The sequence below is a fragment of the Manis pentadactyla genome, chromosome 8, assembly GCF_030020395.1.
Source record: "Manis pentadactyla isolate mManPen7 chromosome 8, mManPen7.hap1, whole genome shotgun sequence".
NCBI lineage: Eukaryota > Metazoa > Chordata > Mammalia > Pholidota > Manidae > Manis > Manis pentadactyla.
In genome coordinates this window covers 139,982,353-140,001,605 of record NC_080026.1, presented here as the reverse complement: position 1 = coordinate 140,001,605, position 19,253 = coordinate 139,982,353, and the positions used below count along the sequence as shown (strand labels likewise).

Sequence of the window (19,253 nt, the reverse complement as noted above, 5' to 3'; positions counted from 1 at the left end):
AGTCCCCTTGGTAGCCTTTTTGCCAAGGAATGCATAGTTCTCATTAAAAGGGCACATCCGTTGGCATTACTGCCCCATCACGAGATTAGCAGTGGCTACAAACTAAAGGTTATGGGCACTGAGGTGATCGGCATGGCGAGGCCACCGAGGCAAGCCTGGTGCGGGAGCCCGTACCATGCAGGGCCCCAGCCTCAGCGCACCTTCGATGCCAACTCCAGACGCCACAGCCGCTCCTCCCCACAGCCCCCTCCTCCATGCCCAGTCTTAGACCCAAATGCCTAGTCATCTGTCCCAGGACGACGCACTCCTCAGACCCCCTCAGGACAGTGACTTTTGGACGGACCCCGCCCCCCTCCAGCGAGCTAAGCAGCACACCGCCAGCTCACCCTGAGGTCTGCTGGGCTTCCCTTAGGCTGGGACACGGGACGCCTTCTGTGACCAGCACCACTCCATGACTGGGCCTGGCTACTCATGCAGAGAAGCCTACATCTGATGTATTTGATTGGCAATCACCATGACTTTCTAAACCGATGATAAGTTTAAATACACAGCCAGATAAAACTGACTTCTTGTTTTACCTCCATGACATCCACTCAATCTCAGTGGATTCTACACTGCGACCCCAAACACACTCCCATGGGCTGAGCATGAGTCTGCTCTGCGGACATGCGCACTTCCCCACGCCGGCTACGGAACACAACCGCGCAGTGAGATCACGAGCAGCTGTTACTCCGCCCTTCACCACTAGGTGGCCGCCCTGACCTGGGGTTTCCGCTCCACGTGGAGAAATGGGGGTCGAGCCTCTTACAAACAACTTCCATTTGGCTGCTGACAAAAGGTCCCGGTAATTCAGCCCGGACGCCCTCCGAAGCCACTGCGTGGCAACCAGACACCCCACGGCGAGGTTCCTCACGAGAGGGCCCCGCTGGTCAGGGCGTACTGAGTGGGGCACACGGGCCGCCGCGGCTCTGCAAACACACATCCTTGAGGGAGATGCAGGGTGTCCCCTCGGAGAGCCGGGGGCTAACGGGAGCTGCCGCTGAGATCATTCGGACACCCAGGGGTGCTGACGTGAGCACCAGAGCCTTGGCCACACAGCGCCCTGCAACCTGGAAGGCTTGGTGAGCAGCACCGAGACAAATCCCACAAGGTCCAGTCCTAAGGCGTCACCCCCACGGGGGCCGCCTGGCTGCACAGCACCTGGGCCCAGTGCATTGTGTGTGGTCAGCACCCTCGGCCTGAACTGCTGAACTCAGAGGAACAGTGGAGGGTGGTGGCTGCCGGGGTGGGGGTGGGTGTCAAACGGGACACAGTCACAGGGCAACCAGGTTGGGCTCTGACACACATGGCGGCCATAGCTGACAGTACGGCATTAGGTCCTGGAGCACTGGCAGGATGCCAGAGAGGGCCCAGGGCACATCTACATGCAGCTATGTTGCAAATACTGGGGGCCACCCCGCACGTCAGAGAGTGTCCCCCAGGACACTGAGTGGCCACACCACCACTGGGAGGGCCCCGTGTAAAAGGTGCTCCTAGAGCAGAAGAGAGACAGATGCAGCAGGGCAGCTCGGGTGACCGGTGACAGAGGAGCCACAGGAAATGGGGTGGGGAGCGTGGGGACTGCCGTCAGGCCAGGGCACATGCCCACCAGCCCCCGTGTCCCGGACTCGGCGGGACAGACAGAAGAGGGCATGACTCTGCTAGGAACCCCGTAAGACCAGCACCACTCAGAGAAACAAAAGGGGGTTCAGCAGGTCCCTAAAAGCGGCTAAGAAAAAGTAAGAACAAATTTCACACATATAAACCAAGGAAAAGGACCCCGACCCAGGAAGAGAATCGTGAGAATAGAATCAGTCTGCATTGCAAACAGAATAAAATACTTGCAAACAAGCATCAGAGAACATGAAAATCTGCTTGGAGTCAGAAGCACGAAACTACGTCAGAAGTGGACCAGAAAGAAATGAAGGGTGCTGGTCAGCCTCAGGAGAGAAACAGAAGAGCCACCTCAGAGGAACAAAGGACCAGCCACAGAGGGCCCGGCAGAGCCGCAGCCGAGCGATACCCGCTGGAGCAGAAGCGAGGCTCCCAGGGAGGCGGCGCGACAGGGAAGGAGGCTCAGCGGCCCGGCCAGAGTCCCTGGAAAAGGAAAACAAAGGGCAGACCATGAGACTTAAATGTGCTATCTAAGATCCTACCCAAGAGAAATTACAAAGAATAGTGAACGCGCCGAAGTCCACGTGGGGGTTTACCAGCCCAAGAAAATCAACCCGAGACAAATCAGCTCCCAGACGCGCCCGGCGACTATGACTTCGCAGAGGAGATGAGGCCCTCCAGGCCGCCGGGTTGGAGTCGGCCGCTGCAGTCCAGAGAGCCCGAGTGGCTGATTTGTCGACACCAGCGTGCCAGTCAGGGCGGCCCAGAGCTCGCTTTCCGAGGCTCTCAGTGAGGGGGTACAGCCCAGGACTCCACGTCCAGCCAAGAGTCTTTCAGATATCAAAGACATACAAAAACAGCTTCCGACATACAGAAATCTAGGAAATTATGTCTCCATCAGCCCTTTCTGAGGGATCCACCGGAGCGGAAACTCCCATGAGCAGCCAGGTCAGGGCCCATGGCAACAGCTCCCCTCCGCCGGCGTGGACAAGAGCGCGCACACATGCACACAGGCGTGCACACAGAGTCAGCACATGGAAGGCACTCAAGTACCTTGACCTGACGAGCGCCAGGAACAGCCGGGGCCACAGTGCTGAGAGCACGTTCCCCCAGGCTCACTCGTCGAGACAGGTCACCGCTGGGCCATAAAACAAGCCTCTGTGAGTTTTACGCACAGAAACCACACGGATTCTTTCCTGACTGCTGGGAACCAAAACCAAGCAGAGCAAAGGCAGCTCGACAAGAGTGGTCACAGACCCGGCTATACAGGACTGCAGAGGGCAGCCAGATGGACAGCAAGGGACCCGAAGCAAACAAGTGGCTGCCCAGGGCGGGCTGCGAGGAGGCAGTGAGCAGAGCGCCAGGCCCTGCGTCACGGGTGGAAACACAGTGGCTTCCCAGGCAGATGTGGAAGACTCAGCAGGCACAGGTTAAAGCCCACCACGCGTCAGCGTGCCTCCATCACGCTGTGAGCTCATTCCAACATGAGCCGTGCACAGCGAACAGGCAGGGGACGTCAGGACACTGGCTGGATCACTGGTGAGGGGCTGTAACGACTGCATCTCTAGTTGGGTCTAAGACAGCACCATGAGGTTTTCTAAAAATTACTTGAGAGACACCCACTGAAGTACAAGTGAAGGGATGCTGTCCACGTTTCCCATCAATGATCGGCGCAGAGTGAGAGGGGGAAGCGCGCTGGGAAAAAGCTGGCTGTGAGCTCCAAACTGTCCATGGGGCAGCGGGCGGCTTGATGAACACACTCACTGCTCAGCTGGTGGGAAAACCAGAGACCCAAAGCACGTCGTCCTCCCAGCCACAGGGCCCGCACTACTGGGGCACCCCGCTGAGCGCATCCGCAGGACAGAACGTGGCCCTCCTGCCTGTCTTCCCTGGTTCCTCAGAGGCCAGGCAGGGGGCAGAGAGATGCGTCTGCTCTTGGCATCTACTCTGGAGCTCAGCTTGGGGACCACTTCTGTCTGCGTGCTTAGGAGGGCAGGTGCCCGTGCTTAGGAGGCAAGCCCGCTCAGAGTTTGGGCATCTGCACTCCCACCATCAAAGGAAGAGTGAGACCCACAAACTAGACTTCATTTTAAATCAGATTTAATTACTGCCCAAGAAGAAAAACTCAAACAGCTCATTAGAACATGACTATTTTAGTGGCATGCTGTGGAAACTTCTGCTAACAGAAAAAAAAATACTTCCTTTGCAAGCAAGGGACACCGTGGGGTACTTCATGAGACAAATGCAACCTCCACGGATGGAGCCATGAACTGCAATAGCACCAGACACAAGGCACTGGCAGCACGCGGCAGATGGAGGAGGGGCCGGGCCCTCCTCGTGAAGGGCGATTCCAGAACATGCCCCCCAGCTTGTATTCCAGCTGCATCTGGAACACGTGGTACCGGCTGGACAAAGAGTCCGATGCCGGTTTCCCACGAACCCAGGATCACTGCCCTGGGGGCCCTGAGACAGCGGCTGCCCACTGATGCACAGTGTGCTGGCAAGTGGCTGACAACCGGCCTTCTGGGGGCAAAGCCCCACCTGGCCATGTTTACCCATTTCCATGGTGTGAATGCCCCACACAGCTCGGGGTGAGGTCCTCAGGTGACATCGCTGAGCAGGGAGGTGGGGGGGATGCCAGCGACACGGGATACCCACCCTCAGACATAGTACATGTAAATAACCAGGATCCCAGCAGTAAATGTGGTAAAATAATAGGGAAGTGAATGAGCATGGGCATTTGTTATCTGTTTTTAATATAATTTGCTCAATCATAGGTTCATATAGAATTAGGTTTTTAACAATGCTGCATTTAAGAGCTGGCCCCAGTTCTCAACACCTACTGAACACCTACTGTCAGCAGCCGTGGCAAGCAGCCAATTGGCTGGTTCACCCCTGCGTGGTGGTGGGAGAGGGTGGGGTGGGCTGGCGATGTGGGCTTTCCACCCTTAGGCTCCTGCTCTGCCACCTCACAGCAGACACCACGTGCCTGAGTCTGGGCTGTCTGAGCACCTACCCCCTTACCAGCCTGCCATGGGCAGTCAGACGGCACAGGCCGCACACAGTGAGCTCCTGACAGGGGCTCTGAGTTTGACGCCACCACGCATGCATGGTGTAGGGAGACGGGCTGTGGTGGATGCACATGGATCAGAGGGCCACCAGGCCGTGCTGCGTGCCAGTCACACAACCACAGACAAGCAGCCCCAGCCCTGAGGCAAGACCTCCGGCCTCTTGGAAGGAGCTCTGGGACACAGGTGACCCTGGACAGATTCCTTCAGGATGGATGGCACAGACATCCTGAGGAAGGGCAGGTAGAGACCCTCCCAGGTGTGGGACAGCAAGTTCATGTCATATCTGTTTGGAAACGCATGTCAGTAAAGAAGCCCTCGAGATGGGGCCCAGGTGCCCAGGCCCCAGCCACCTGTGTGGGCAGATGCATGCGGCATTCCATCTGAACCCACCCTCGGCGGCTCATCCTGCCTGACAGGGGTGCTGGCATGCCCTCACCTGCAACAACAGGTGGCACCCTTGCTGGACCAACGTTCTGCAAAAGGCACTTCTTCTAACTAAAAAAAAGTAGGCAACTGATTTTAAAAAACATGGGTTCTTTCATAGGACAGATCAAGAAACATATTTTGGAGAAGTGTGAATTAGAGATCTTGGCATGAAAGAGCATCGGAGATTAAACGCTCACACACATACCAACCAGCCAAACCCCGAGCAGGCCCCTTCCTGCCACTGAGCAGGGGGCGGCCCTGGGCTCCGGGAAGCCAGCACAGCAGCCCCACAGTTCACGTGCTGCGCGGCCAAGAGGCAGCGCTGAAGACGGACACAGCCAGGCCGGGCCAGGCCTCTGCATAGGGATCAAAGGGACCTAAAAAGGAGAGACAGGAAATGACACCTATGAGCAGGCCACAGAGAAGGAGCAGAAGGGACAGAGAATTCCTTGAAGTGGAAAAGAGTGCTGCTATTTACCAGCTGTGCTCTTAAAACATCCCACATTAAAAGACCCCCACCCACCCTTCTGAGGGCAGGCAGGGGCTCCTCCTCTGGAAACCCACTGCCCTCCCCAAGTCCCGGGGCCAGGATGGGGTGCCTGCCCCCAACAGGAAGCCCAGACTCAGCCCTCACAACCCAGATCAGGCGCCCCTGAGGCCACGCCCTGCAGCCGGCCGGCTGGGCACAGAGCCAGCTGTGTGAGCAGCAGGCATGTCTCCTCGTGCCCGGCACGTCAGATGTCACAGGCTTCTGTGGCCTTAACAGCAGGTAGGGCCAGCCAGCCACGTGGGGCAGGCTTCCCTGGCCCGGTGTGGGGCAGGGCCACTGCTGTGTGCCGTCGGGATGGCTGCAGGCCCGGCTGAGTGCTCCAGAGTCTAGGTATAGACAGCGGCCGCAAGGCCGCAAAGCCACCGACTGCCCTGCCGGCACCCAGACAGCGGAACAGGACAGGATGCTGCTCCTCTCCAAGAGGCGGAGGTGCAGAGCTTTGCTCGATTCTAACAGAACCTGATGCTCAGGGGCGCCCTCGCTCTTCATGGACAGACCCATTCCAATTTAAGAAGTGCTTTCCCCCAACCGAGGGGAGAGCAGATCAGTCAGGTGCTCAGCAGGCACGGCGAGGCCTCTGCCTGGTCACCCGCTCACCTGCTTCCCCACACTGACCGCACAGGCCAGCAGGCAGCCACAGCCCCACAGCCATGGCACAGGACACCAGGCAACACCTCTGAGCCTCCCCGAAGCCACCTTTCCTGCTCGGGGCCACTCCACGCTGCAGCGACTGCGACCACCCGACCTAAAGGGCCCCGTGAGGCCCACACCTGGCTCCCTGCCCTTGAGCCCAGTGTCTCCTGGCCCCAGCCCTGCCCTCTGGCCCCCTACAGTTGCCTCTTCCCCACCCCCCATCCAGTCCCACATTCCAAAGGGCCCCCCTGGACCTCACATCAGTGTCCCCAGCAGACGACGCCACCTCGTCCCCTGCCTGGTCCCAAGATCTCTCCAAGGGAGTGGCGGCTTCCAGCCTTTCAAGAGTTCCTGGAGCCATTCCAGCCCGTTGGGCCACCAACGCAGACCCCACAGTGCCCAGGTGACCACCTAGGCCCTCGGGCCCCACCTGCCTGCCAGGCCAACCCAGGGTGCTCCCCGTCCTCCAGGAGGCCCGCTGATGGCACTCTCTGCCCCGCAGCAGATGGCTGCCCCTCCGCCCCATCGCCAGGGGCCCCTCCGGGCTCAGTGTCCTGCACCTTCGGCCCCTTCTGACTTCATCCCACTGCTGGTGACTCTCAGAGTCCTGCCAGCCCTCCCCTCTCACAGTCTCCTCTCCACCAACGGACCTGCCCACCCAGCCTGCGAGGACAGACCCCAGCAGCCCCTGCTTCCCCACTCAGCGGCCAGCTCAGCCTCAGGGGCTGCACTGGCTGGACTCCCCCGCTGTGGCTGCAAGGCTTGGCCACATGGCCCTGGGCCACCTCTCTGCACCTCTTCACACCTCGACTTTCTGTGTAAAATGAAGGGTTCAGAGTGACCTCATGTCAGGCCGTGCAGACACCCCCAGATGGTGGGTTTGGGTGGTGGGCGGGCCTAACCGGCAGCAAGCTTCTGCTGCTCAGCAGACACCCTGGCTCTAGACAGTGTGAGACTGAAGGAGACAGGAAGGTGCAGGGACAGGGCCACAGTCCTGAGGTCCTGCAGCCACCGCTTCCTCCACCACCCACCTGAACCGCCTCCAAATGCCTGTGATGGGCGTATACTGCACACTTGTCCCCCAGATCATTAAAAGCCCACAAGAGCACGATCGTTATGGCTGCACCACAGCCGCTCCCCACGGATGTGAGAGTGTGCACTACAGGCCTGAAGCTAAGCAGAGGGTCACATAATGCTGGGGCTGCTGCGGGGTCTGGGAAAGAGAGTGTACACTCCTGATCACCCACCCGGGACGGGGGCGAGCGCTGGGGTCACGAGCTACCGTGAGGCTCCCGAGAAAGACCAGAAGGCGCTACCACCCTGCAGCCCGGACCTGCCCGCCGACCTGTCTGCAGGCAAGCAGCCTGAGGGGGCCGCCCTCTTGTTTCGGAGGCACAGGAGGGGACTCGGCTGCGTGGCTTTGGCGGAGTCGGAAGGGGCCCGTCCTGGAAACCCTCAGCCAGCTGCACGCCCTCCTGTCTGTCCAGAGACGCGCGGCTGCTGGGTGCTCAGGAGGTGCCCTGGCAGGTGGCCCCACGCTGGGGCGGGACATCGGGGTCAGAGGCGGGATGAAGACATGAACACCACCGAGTTCCACACTGATCACATGCTGAGATGGTGATATTCTGGATATACTGGATTGCATGGTATTATTTAAATGAATTTTACCTATTTCTTTTTACTTTTTAAATGGCTCCTAGAAAGTTAAATTACATATGTATTTCCTAGGATATTCTAGAAGACAGGCCTTTGACTGTTTTTCTAATAGAATTTTACATATTCTCTCATTCTTAAGAGCTCTTTATAATAAAGTTTTGAAACTGCACTCTTATCGAGTTAAATCCCTCAGTCCTTTCCTCCATGAACCCTCCAGCTGTCTGCAGCGTAGAGAAGCCCCCCCACCCCCCCACAGAAAGCGGCAGGTGGTGGCTCCCCGGCGTCCCGATGCCCAAGGCACGGCCAGCAAGGCGGGTGGCGGGAGGGCAGCTCAAGCCCCTCCCCAGCGAGCAGGCACCTCGAGACGCCCACTGTGCACACAGGCTGGACGTCCTGGGTGGCACCGCCACCAGGCAGCGCATGGCCATTCACCAGCAACAGGGCCTTTCCTTGTCAGAATGTCCAGTGGAGGCTCCAGCGTCATCGCCATGGAGAGGTAAGTGGCTCGCCTGGAGCACCCGGCCGGGAGGGGCGGCACCAGGGCCCCTGGCCCACAACGGGCTTTCTGCCACGCCGCCTTACTGTCTTGGTAAGACAGGGTCTGAGCTTCAGGCAATGCCAACAGACTTTGCCTAAAGAGAGGACGTGTCGTCAGGATGTGAGGGCCACACTGGCCTCACAGAAGGGAAGACACTGTGGGCAGCTCTGCTTTCAGGGCTTCCGGTTTGAGGTCAATTTCTCGTCCACGCTGGAGGCGCTCCCAGGAGTGAGCTCTCCCGCCACAGCACAGTGCCGGGGGTGCCAGTCCACAAGGCCAGAGCTCACCCAGGTCAACTGCGCGTCTCTGGGCCGCACTGCTGGCCCGCAGGTCCCCACCTCCCCTGCACTGGTGCTGTTCTGGCCCAGGGATCCTCCCGAGCTGCTCGCCCACACCCACCAGCCTTCCCCACACATCAACTGTACCCCAGCCCACAGGCTTCACCAACCGGACCACGCCACCCCTTGCAGACTGCAGTGGTCCCCACCAAGTCCAGGAAAGCCTGAAGCTCCTGATGGGGGTGGGCGTGAGGGTGGGGGTGGGGCAGGCCCTGTGCACCCGCCCGCCGTCCTCTCAGCCTTCCCAGAGCCCCGGCCTGCACGTGCGCCACCGGGATTCCTGCAGGTGCATGTCTTCTGGCTTCCCTCACCCACCACTTCCAACCATTAGCACGCAGCTACCGAGCTAACAGACCTCAGGCCATCAGCAGGGGACAGGGCAATGGAGGACAGACGGTGCGCCTCCCAGCCTGGAAGTGCCTGCTCCCGCAGGGGAGACGGCCACCACACGAGCCAGCCAGCAACCACCGTCAGGGGCAAGTGGGGAGCTCAAGCAGGACGCAGAGGCTCCACAAGGCCTTGTTTGGGGCTGCTCTGTGCAAACGCTGCAAGGATGCAGGGGCAAAAGCAGGAAGCCAAGACCCTGCAGGCAGCCAGGGAGAGGGGACAGAGGCCTGGGCAGGGTGGCAGCAGGGACGGGGGAGAGTCAGATTCCGGAAAGCCTCAGCTGGAGCGCAAACCGGAACCACACTGTCCTGAATGGAGATGCTGGCGTGGGTATGGGGCTGGGGATGGAGGAGGGCCTGAGAGTCCCAAGTAAGGCTGGCAGCTGGGACCAAGGGTGTGGAAGGAGAGGAGAGGACAGGCTTGAAATAAAGACCTGGGTAGCTCCAAGTTCCCGGGGCTGGGATCTGGAGAGACCCCAGCAGAGCCCTGGCACCACAGCCCAGGGCAGGTCAGCTGGGGCCTCCGAGGAGAGGCTCGTTGCCGCAGGGCCCCGGCTGCAGGGCCTGGCGCCGCCAGCACAGGGGAAGCGGGCCGAGGGCAGCAGCCTTCCCCAGGACCCTGCTCGGCAGCAGTGGGCCTTCCCACCCCACATCTGGCCTGTCCCACACGCCATGCCCAAGGCGTCAGACCCATGGGATCGGACCACACGCAGCCTTCGAGTCTGGGCTCCTGCGCGGGGAGATTTGCTTCAGGTTTCTGTGTCAACATACATTTCTGTGTCAACTGGGTCAACAGGGTGGGATTCTTGGGTCATGTTGTGGGAATGTGTTCAACTTTATAAAAACAGATTGCTTTCTTGGTGGCCATGCCACGGTGCAGCCCCCTAGCAGGGCGGGAGGGCTCCCTGCACTGGGTGTGTGTTCATTTCAGCCTACCTAGTGGCTATGTACTGATCTGTCCTGCGGTTTTGATCAGCGTCTCCCACAAGCCCGTGGTGCTGAGCATCTTTCCGTGTGCTTATTCACCATTTGTGCATCATCTTTGGCAAAGTGTTGGCTCAAATCTTCTGCTTGCTTTGGAACTGGGCTCTTTGGTTTCTTATCATTGTCCTGGAGGATCCGTTATATGTTCTGGATGCCAGCCCCTCACCAGACTCACGACCTGCAGACCCCACTGCCCCTCTAGCCCGACACGTCTTCTCTCCTTAACAGTGTCTTACAAAGAGAAGTACTTACTGACTGCAGTGAACTATTTATCAATTTTTCCCTTTTATGAAATGTGCTTCTGGTGTTGCACCTAAATAGTCTTTGCCTAACTCAAAGTCACCAAGACTCTCCCTTACGTTTTCTTACAAAACTTTTATAATTTTAAGTTTTACACTTAGGAGTATGGCCTATTTTAACTTTTGTGTATGGTGCAAAGTATGGAAAATCTGTTTTTGCATATGGACGTCCAATCGCCCAGCACTGTCTCTCTAATGAACTGCTGTCAGCCTCGGTCAGTCATCTGCCCAGACTTCTAGGCTTATTTCTGTATCTCTCCTGCTTCACTGATCTGTTTCTCCGCCTTTTGCTGAGAGAACACTGCTTGACTGCTGCAACTTGGCAATAAATCCTGAAATCAGACAGGCCCTAAGCTGTCCGGCTGACTCTAGTGCCTCTGCTTTCCCATATGCATCTGAGAACCATCTTGTAGACTTCTATGAAAGTATCACTGGAACCGCATGGAATCGATCTGTCAGCCAGTGGACAGTCACACACCGACACGATGGAGTCTCCCGGCCCACAGACGTGACTTACCTCTCGATTTCCTTCCGTCTGCTCTGACTTCATCAGTGTTCCAGGGTTTTCAGTGTACAGATATTAGCTTTATACCCACGTATTTCATTTTAGCGCTACTGCAAATGTTATTTCTTAGGTTTCCAATTGTTCATAGCTAACATAAAAAAAGATGTTTTCACACTGACCTTGCATGTTGCAAACTAAGTAAATCCCCTATATTAGTAAAGTTTCTGTGGATTCTTCATGATTTTCTAAACAACCCATCATGTCTCCTCCCAGTAGACAGTCTTTTTGCTCCTTTCCAGTCTATAGGGCTGTGATTTCTGTTCTTGCCTCATTGCGCTGGCGTGGCCCTTGGTGCCGCAGGGAACAGGGGAGGGAGCCCAGAGAGTCGCTGCCCTAGCCCAACCTCCAGGCAGCTGAGCTTCCGTCCATCCCCTTCAGCCGGGGCCCGGCTGCTTGCCGATGTCCCTTCTGGACTGCGGGGCGCCTTTCTGTTCTAAGTTTGCTGAGAGCTGAGAGCGCTCAAGACATGGCATTACAGTTCTGTCAGATGCCTTTTCTATACCTATGAAGATGATCATACGGTTTTCTTCCTCATCTGTAGGCACGGTAAATTCCATTTACTGATTTTGGATGTTAAGCCAGACTTGCATTCCTTGGTGATGATGCATCAACTCTGGGATATATTGTTTATGTGCTTGTGTGTATATCACGTGTGCACATGCATGTGTGCATCATGTGTCACATATGTTTGTGTATACTGCTTTATGTATTTGATTTGCTGAAGTTTTATGAAACTGCATTAATTTCACGGGGATATTGATCTCTATTTGTACCACGTAACGTCTCTGTCTTGGATGCCACGGAAATGCTGAGTCCACAGGCTAAGTCAGGAAGCACCACCTATTTGCCATGTTCCTGAAAAATTTCCATGGAAGTGTTATTGTTTCCTGCTTAAATGCTTGACAGAATTCATCAATGCTACCTCGGACAGATTTTTGTGGGAAAGTGTTGGGGAAATTTCAATCTACAGATAGAGGACTACGGAGTTCCTTTATTTCTTCTTGATGAAGCTTTGACACTCTATTTTTCCAGAAATATGTTTTCAAATGCATTAGCAGAAGGCTGTTCATGACATGCCCCTTATTTTTTAATGCCTACAGGATTTTTAGGGATGATGGCTCATGTCAAATTCCTGAAATTAACAATTTGTTTCCTACTTTAAGAAGTTAGATATAGAAGAGCAAATTAAACCCAAAGGAATCAAAAGAAAGGGCAAACTACAGAGCAGAGATCTGTGAAAGAGAACACGGAGAGACAGGACACCTGTCAGACCAGAAGCAGGCTCTCCAAGATCCATGAGACTGAGATCCATGAGATTCTGGCCGTGATGCCGACTTACTCTCCTCACTCCGGGCCTCACCTCCTTGCCTCCAAGCTGGCCTGGTAAGTCCTGAGCACACGAGAACAGGGACCTTGTCCTCTCGGGCCGGCAGCAGGGTGGCCCAGGGCCTGCCTGCTCCCTCTCTCGGGGCGGCCTCTTCTCTCCTGTCTGAAAACCACTGTTTCACATACACTTCTGGTTTTAATGTGTTTAAGGCAGGAGGGTGAATTTGGAACCTGCTTCTCCATGTTAGCTGGAAGCAGATACTGCTCATCCCACATTTTCAAAATAATTGACAGGAAAAATTGTGACAGACTTAAATGGGCACAAAGGATGAATGTCCTGTTCAGCCACCCTACTGTCTCTACCTTCACCTGTCCCAGAGCTGCTTATGACTCCGTAACGGGACAGCGAAGCACAGGATTCCTGGCCACGGTGCACTGTGCCTGCTGGGAGGCAAGCGGCTGCCGGTCACCTGGCAACTCCTAAGCCGATTCACCAGCAGTATTGACGGGAGGCTCTGTTTGCTCTCGGAGTCTGCTTTGAACAGTTCTGACAGCACCCTGGTCCCCTCACTAAAAAGTAGTAAGTACTATCTCAGTGAAAACATCTTTAGTAATTGCTCTTTTTATATTTGCATGAGAAGCAATATTATATCTATTTTAAAATGTATTCTATAGCATTACTATAAACAAACTTGAAACACCCTAACAGTCTACCAACAGAAAAATAACTTTGAAAAACAATGGCTTATCCCTTAGTGAAATACTATGACGCTGTAAAGGTACATTCACAGAGTCTTGTAAAGAAGGGGTCCTTCTCCACCAGGGGCACAGCTAGACAGCATGCACACCCACCTAGAGGCAGAATGGGGTGGGACACTTATACTTCTCTGTTGTGCAATTTCCTCAGGCTGTCATCCAGCCAGGAAGTGCTAAGCACACGCTCTGTGCAGGCGCACCCTAGCACTCAGGACCCAGCCAGGGTAGGACAGGCCCTGCCCCGAGAGCTGGCCCGCAAGTGTGCATCTGTGAAGTCTGCACTTGGGGCAGGCTTGCTATCCTGGCACCTGGCCCACAGTTGAAAGAACTGAGATTACATCAAGTCTGTCCTTCGGGTCTGGGTGCAGCCTCCTCAGAAGCCCTCCAACACCCCACGCACACTGTACCCCCAGCCCCAAGCAGGTTCATTTCCTTCCCAGCACTGCCCCCTGGGCTACCCTAGGGAGCTTCCAGCTGTCTCTACAGTGCAAGGGAAGCTCCCAAGGGCAGGGGGTGTCTGGCACAGTCACTGCTGGCCCCCAATGCCTGGCATGGCCGCTGGCACCTCCCAAGCCAGGGTCTCTTCCTGTTCTTGTAAGGGCACGAATCCACCATGGACCCACTCTCACAGCCTCGTCTAACCCCGATCACTCCCGAAGGCCCCAGGTCCTAATACCACCGCACTGGGGGGTGGGCTTCAGCGGGTGGGCCTGGGACACAAACACTCCATCCACACAGACGTGGCGCTTGCATTTCCAGTGGGAGAGATTAGGTAAGTGCCCGACAGACACAGAACACAGGTTCAGACAGTGATGAGTCCACAGGGCACAGTATGAATATGGCAGAGGCTGAGAAGGCGCCCAGGAGGGGCCTCGAGGGAGAGCCGCACAGACAAGGGCTGGGCCAGCGAGAGCGGGAGGTGCCCAGGGAAGGGCGAGGGCGAAGGCCCGGTGCACTGGGGACAGAGCAGAGACCGAGGCCATGGGGCAGGGCTGGGGGCTGCAGCAGGACTTCCCAGAGAGCCACCCGCTGTGACACAGAGTAGGATGGGACGTGGCCGGGCCCCAGGAGACGGTGTGCGGGCTGTGAAGGGGAGGGAGGGCTGGGACCGGCCCCACCTTGAGGCCTGGGCTCCCCACAGGGGGAAGACGTGGTGTTGGGGGTGGTGGGTCTGGGAGCCTGACCCTCAGGGAGAAGTTGGTGCTAGGAAAGGCACACAGGCCAGGGCGGCGGGAGGCGGCCAGGGCGACACCAGGCCCTGCATCTCCTGGAAGGCAGACTCGCTCTGGGCCCACGGCCATGTTCAGTATCGAACACGTCAGAATCCCACTTGTGACGGCCTCAGGCACTAGTCAGAACTGAGGATGGAAACACCACTGACACCTTCCCCTGCTTCTCACATTTTTACAGTAATTGGGTTTTACAAAAAAGCCTGAATTACTCCAAGAATTCCAAAAACCATGAAGGTCAGATCAGTTCTGTTTATAAAAGCAGCTTGTTAAAGGTTAGTTTGCAAAGTAAAATAACTTCGTAATAGACACTCTGGGCCTTAAAAAAAAAAGGACAGCGTCCCAGTGTCGCCCTGCCCAGAGGCCTCCCCACACCTGGCACTGGGCCCCGCATGCCAGCCCTGGCTCTGGGTGGCACCGTCCCCTCTGCACGGGCTGGCTGAGCACCTTGCTGACCAAGTCAGCCTGTAAGTGTCAGAGGGCGCACTTGCATTAAAATCTAACTTTTAAAAATTGTGACTGAAAATTCTCTAAGTGTCCTGTAATTTCTTCCTTTTGCTCACGAACCAGGAAAAGCTGCATGTTCACCCAGCACATTGCCTCCCTCGCTTCCATTCTCTCTGCAAAGGCTCAGGGTCCCAGAAAGGAACAGAGACCTTGGGGGAGAGGCGGCCCCAGGGCTCTAGGTTCTGGGTTCCGGAAACAGCCCGACAGCTTCGTGAGCAGTGAGGGGGCTCAGGGAGGAGCGAAGGCCGGGGGCCTGTGGTTTCCAGGGGCCAGAGCTCACAAAAAGCCCAGCTACCTCGCTCTGAGCCCATTCCAGATTGCTGTCCCAAACCGCACTGGGGACAAAGGGGATCGGTGTGACAGGCAGAAAGGTCGGAAGCGGCTCTGAGATCCGGCAAGTCCTGCCTGTTCAGTCTGGGTTCTCGCCGCCCACTCCCCACAACTGCCCCAGGGGCTCCACGCCGGACAGGCCCCCTGCATGCTCCCTAGGCCCTTGCTGCCAGGCCCCTAGGTGTGCCCTGCATGACCTCAAGCCCGAGCCCCACATGCTCCTCCCAAAGCCCATCCTTGGAAACAAACCACGACGCAAACCAGCAGACACACTGACTCGACGGCAGCTCTTATGGCCCCAGATGGCTCAGACTCGGGGCCAAGGAGCTGGGCCAGAGGGCGCGGGGTCAGGCCAGCCTGGGGTCAGGCCAGCACACAAGCAGGAGGAGCCCCTCGCCTGTCCCCAGTCGGTCAGCTTCCCACTTGGAGCTGACGCTGGAGCAGCCCCGCCAGGCCCAGGGGGCCCTAACGTCGGGTTGCACCCAGGCAGGACGGAATTCAGGGAAGGGCCAAGAGCCCACCCCTTGCCAGAAGCCCCCGCTGGCGGACTCTCACGGGCCCACCCAGGGGAGGCTCCTCCAGGGATGTCCTGGTGCCCTGTCCCCTGCCCTGAGCTATGCCCCAGGGAGCACCCCCATCCCTGGCAGACCACACAGGTCAGATGGGTGAGGGCGGGACACCCGCACTAGATAACGAGGGACAGGAAGGCTGCCCGAGGCTGCTCCTTCGGCCCCCCTACCACCCCAGAAGAGGAACACCCCCCATGTCCTGCCATGGGGCCTGAGCCTCTAGAGGAACACAGACCCAACACATGGCCGCCCTCGGTGCCCAGCGCAGGTGCGGGAGCCTGAGGAACCTGCAGGCCCATTTCCCACCCTGGGCCCAGGACCACAGACCTGCTGCTCCTGGCTGTGCTTGCACCTCCTGGAGGGCAAGGCCCCAGGAGGGCCCTCTGCCGGCCTCAGGCCAGTCCTCAGCACCCCAAACAGAATTCACCACCAATGAGGGGCTCAGCCAACATCTGCCCATGGACGGGCAGGAGCTGGGCAGCTGGTCCTGAGAGCATGCCCCCGAAGTCTCTAACCCATGCCCCCCAGCCCCTCACCCACACTTCCTGCTCGGGACCCAAGATGGCCCCACCACCTCCACACGGCAACCACAGGGCACCCCTGAAGGGCATCCTCATGCCCCCCCAACCTGTCAGCGGCCCCCCTTCTGATAACGCAGAGCCTGCGCCCAGGCCCTCCTGGGGGACGGGCAGTGCGCCCTGCTGTCGCCTGGGAGACACGGGACTCCCACGGAAGTAAACGGCGCCTCGCCGGAGCCAGGCGTCCGGAAGATCACGTGGCCACCGCACTCCTTACCTGATAAAACTCCCGAAGCCAGTTCTTCTGAAGGTTTTCTGGCTGTAAATTAAGAAGAAAGAAAAGACGGTCAGACCACTGACTAGGCCCCAAGCTGCCACGAGCGGAAGATAAGTGTGGTTGAAGCCCCACGTTGGCCTCACTGTGTGGGGGGAGGGCAGCTGCTGGGCACGGGGCAGGCCGCTGACCCGCAGGTCATCACAGACAAGGCAGCCCAGCAGCAGCAGGTCCCCGCACGAACCCTCAGCCCCACTGTGTCCCCACAGGCCGCCTGCAGGCAGGCGGGGTGGAGCCGCAGGGCGGCAGGGCCAGCTGAGCTCTGTCCTCGGGGCACCAAGGGGCTGCCGCCCTCCAACAGGCCTCGGGAACACCGGGTGGAGTGCGGGGCGCACGGGCCTCAGCAAGGAGGGGCACCGCCCTGCACTGCGGCCCTGCTGGGGTCCTCGGTGGCCAGGCTGGCCAGCCGAGGGGTACGTGGCCCAAACGCAAAGGGACAGGGCACGGGGAGGGGGCGGCAGCCCTGGACGTGGACGCGGACACTGGGCCACTTGAGGGGGGGCTCCATGAAGCGGGCTCCATGCTTCAGGATGCGGAGGGGGAGGTTCGGGGGGCCTGCCGCCTGCCCACGTGAGTGTCCCTGACACCACTGAGTGAGCACTCATGCCAGGACAGCGAGGCTAAGGTTCTGGGTTTTTACCACAACTGGAAGCGAACGCCACTCTCCCCCAAGGACAAAGGTGCTGCCTGACCTCTGACCCCGCCCGAGCAGAGCTCCAGCCCAGGCTGACCAGAGCTGGGGACACGTCGCACCCCAAAGCCACGTGGCTCACACGCTGGCCACACGGGCAGGCTCTCCGGGCCCACAGGCGCTGCTGAGGGTCCTGACAAGCAGGGTGGCTGAACCTTAGGTGAACGAATGCAGAGGGGCCCCTGGGGCACAGGGCAGGAGACAGGCCTTCAGTCACCATGCCCAGGCCTGGGGTGTCCAGGCGAAGGGAATCCCAGAGGCTGAAAGCAGACTGTGGCCAAGGCGGGGGCATAGGTGTGGACACCACGGCCCCAGGCCTCTCTGGGGTATGATGATCATGTTCTAAGCAGACTGCAGGGGTGGCCGCACGGTTCCGAGCGCACCGAAACCATGGGAATGGGTACCCCCCTCCCGCCAGCCCCATCCCTGCGCCGCCTGGACCCGGGCGCATATGGCCAGGAGAGAGCAGGCGCCAGCTCCGTCAACTGGCTCTGGCACTAAGGTTATAAAGAAAGAGGACTTCAGGTGCAGGGGTCCCAGGCACCAGCCAACAAGGACAGAGGGCGTGGGAGGGCCACCCCCACGGCCGTCCAGCACTGCTCATGCATGCAAAGACCCTGGGGCCCACCAGCATGCACAGTGACCTTCCAGAGAGAACCGGACTTCACAGAACTGAGCACATGCTCAGGACTGGTTTCCACTTAAACAAAAGGGGGCTGGCGGTGACTCTGCACTAATGTGAGTAAGACAAGAGGCAATCACTGGACCCCAGGGCCCCTCCAGCAGGGCCGGTCCTGCTGTTTGCTGTTCAGGCCTGGGGTTTGTGTCTGACAACGCAGGTTTCCCTGCATGACCCTGGATGGCGATGACAGGGGTTGATTCAGGGACATTGGGGACAGGCTGGTGACACTGGTGTGTCCGGGTGTCCCTGCGAAGCCACACGCATCCCTTCCTGTGTGTCCTGCAGGGCAGCTGACCCAGCATGCCGGCTTGTGTTTCGGCCCCCACAGGGAGGTCCCGCTGGCATCCTCTGCCTGGTTCTGATGCCTCCGCACGACACCCCATGACCTCCTTCAGCAAACAGAAGCTGAGCAGGGCCTCCTAGTACACGCCACGGCCTGCGACGGCCACCCCTCTTGCCCATGTCCCTGTCTTGGAGGAAAGGAGGCCCAGCTCACTGCTGCCCACCACGGCCACTCTGCGTGGCCCTGCTCCCCCCTCCTGGCAGCCCTGCACAACCACTCAGGAGGAGGGGCAGAGGAGCCCCACCACAAAGCCTCTGTGACCCAGGCTGCCACCAGCCCCACACTGACCAGGCATCCCCCTGCTCCGGTGGCCCTTGGCCCCACACCCCACTCAAGCCATTGTGGGGAACTGCAGGTCCCGGCCCGTCGGCAACATGCCTCAAGATCTGGGGGCAATGCTGCCCAGCCTGCTCCGCGCACCGACGGCGGCCCACCAGGGACCCTCTAAGGACCACCAGATGCACAGACGTGCACGGAAACACTGAACAGCTGGTCGTGACTTGGAAGCGGCTTTAGGAACTTCATGTTCCTAGAGCCCAGTTCTGGGGCCAGCATCTCATTTAGGCCACTAATATGGTTTGTGACCCACTCTGACTGCACAGACACTGGAATAAACCCAAACAGTCCTAAAACAGTGCTGTAAACAAAGATGTATCTGTGGCTGTTTACTGTTTAGAAAGAGGCCTCTGGGAGGCCGCGGAATAATCACACTCAAATCGAAATAAGCAGCGCAAAGGCCAGACGCCCTTGGAGCGGCCAGAGGGGAAATCCGCTGGAAAGGACCGCAACCCTGGAGAGAACCCCAGGCCCAGGCCGGCCTGCCTGTCGGGGTCACTGTGACAGCCGTGGCAACCTGTGCAGTGCCCCCG

The 19,253-nt window shown here is 58.2% G+C and overlaps 1 protein-coding gene across 2 annotated transcripts in view; it reads right to left on the bottom strand.

Annotated features, from left to right (window-relative positions):
• INPP5A (inositol polyphosphate-5-phosphatase A) overlaps positions 1 to 19,253 on the bottom strand; it is a 185,454-nt gene that overhangs the window by 118,953 nt on the left and 47,248 nt on the right. For both annotated transcript variants that reach the window (XM_036923441.2, XM_036923460.2), the window contains exon 2: positions 16,612 to 16,653. In XM_036923441.2, the coding sequence (XP_036779336.1) occupies positions 16,612 to 16,653 (42 nt within the window). The remainder of the gene's footprint in view (positions 1 to 16,611; positions 16,654 to 19,253) is intronic.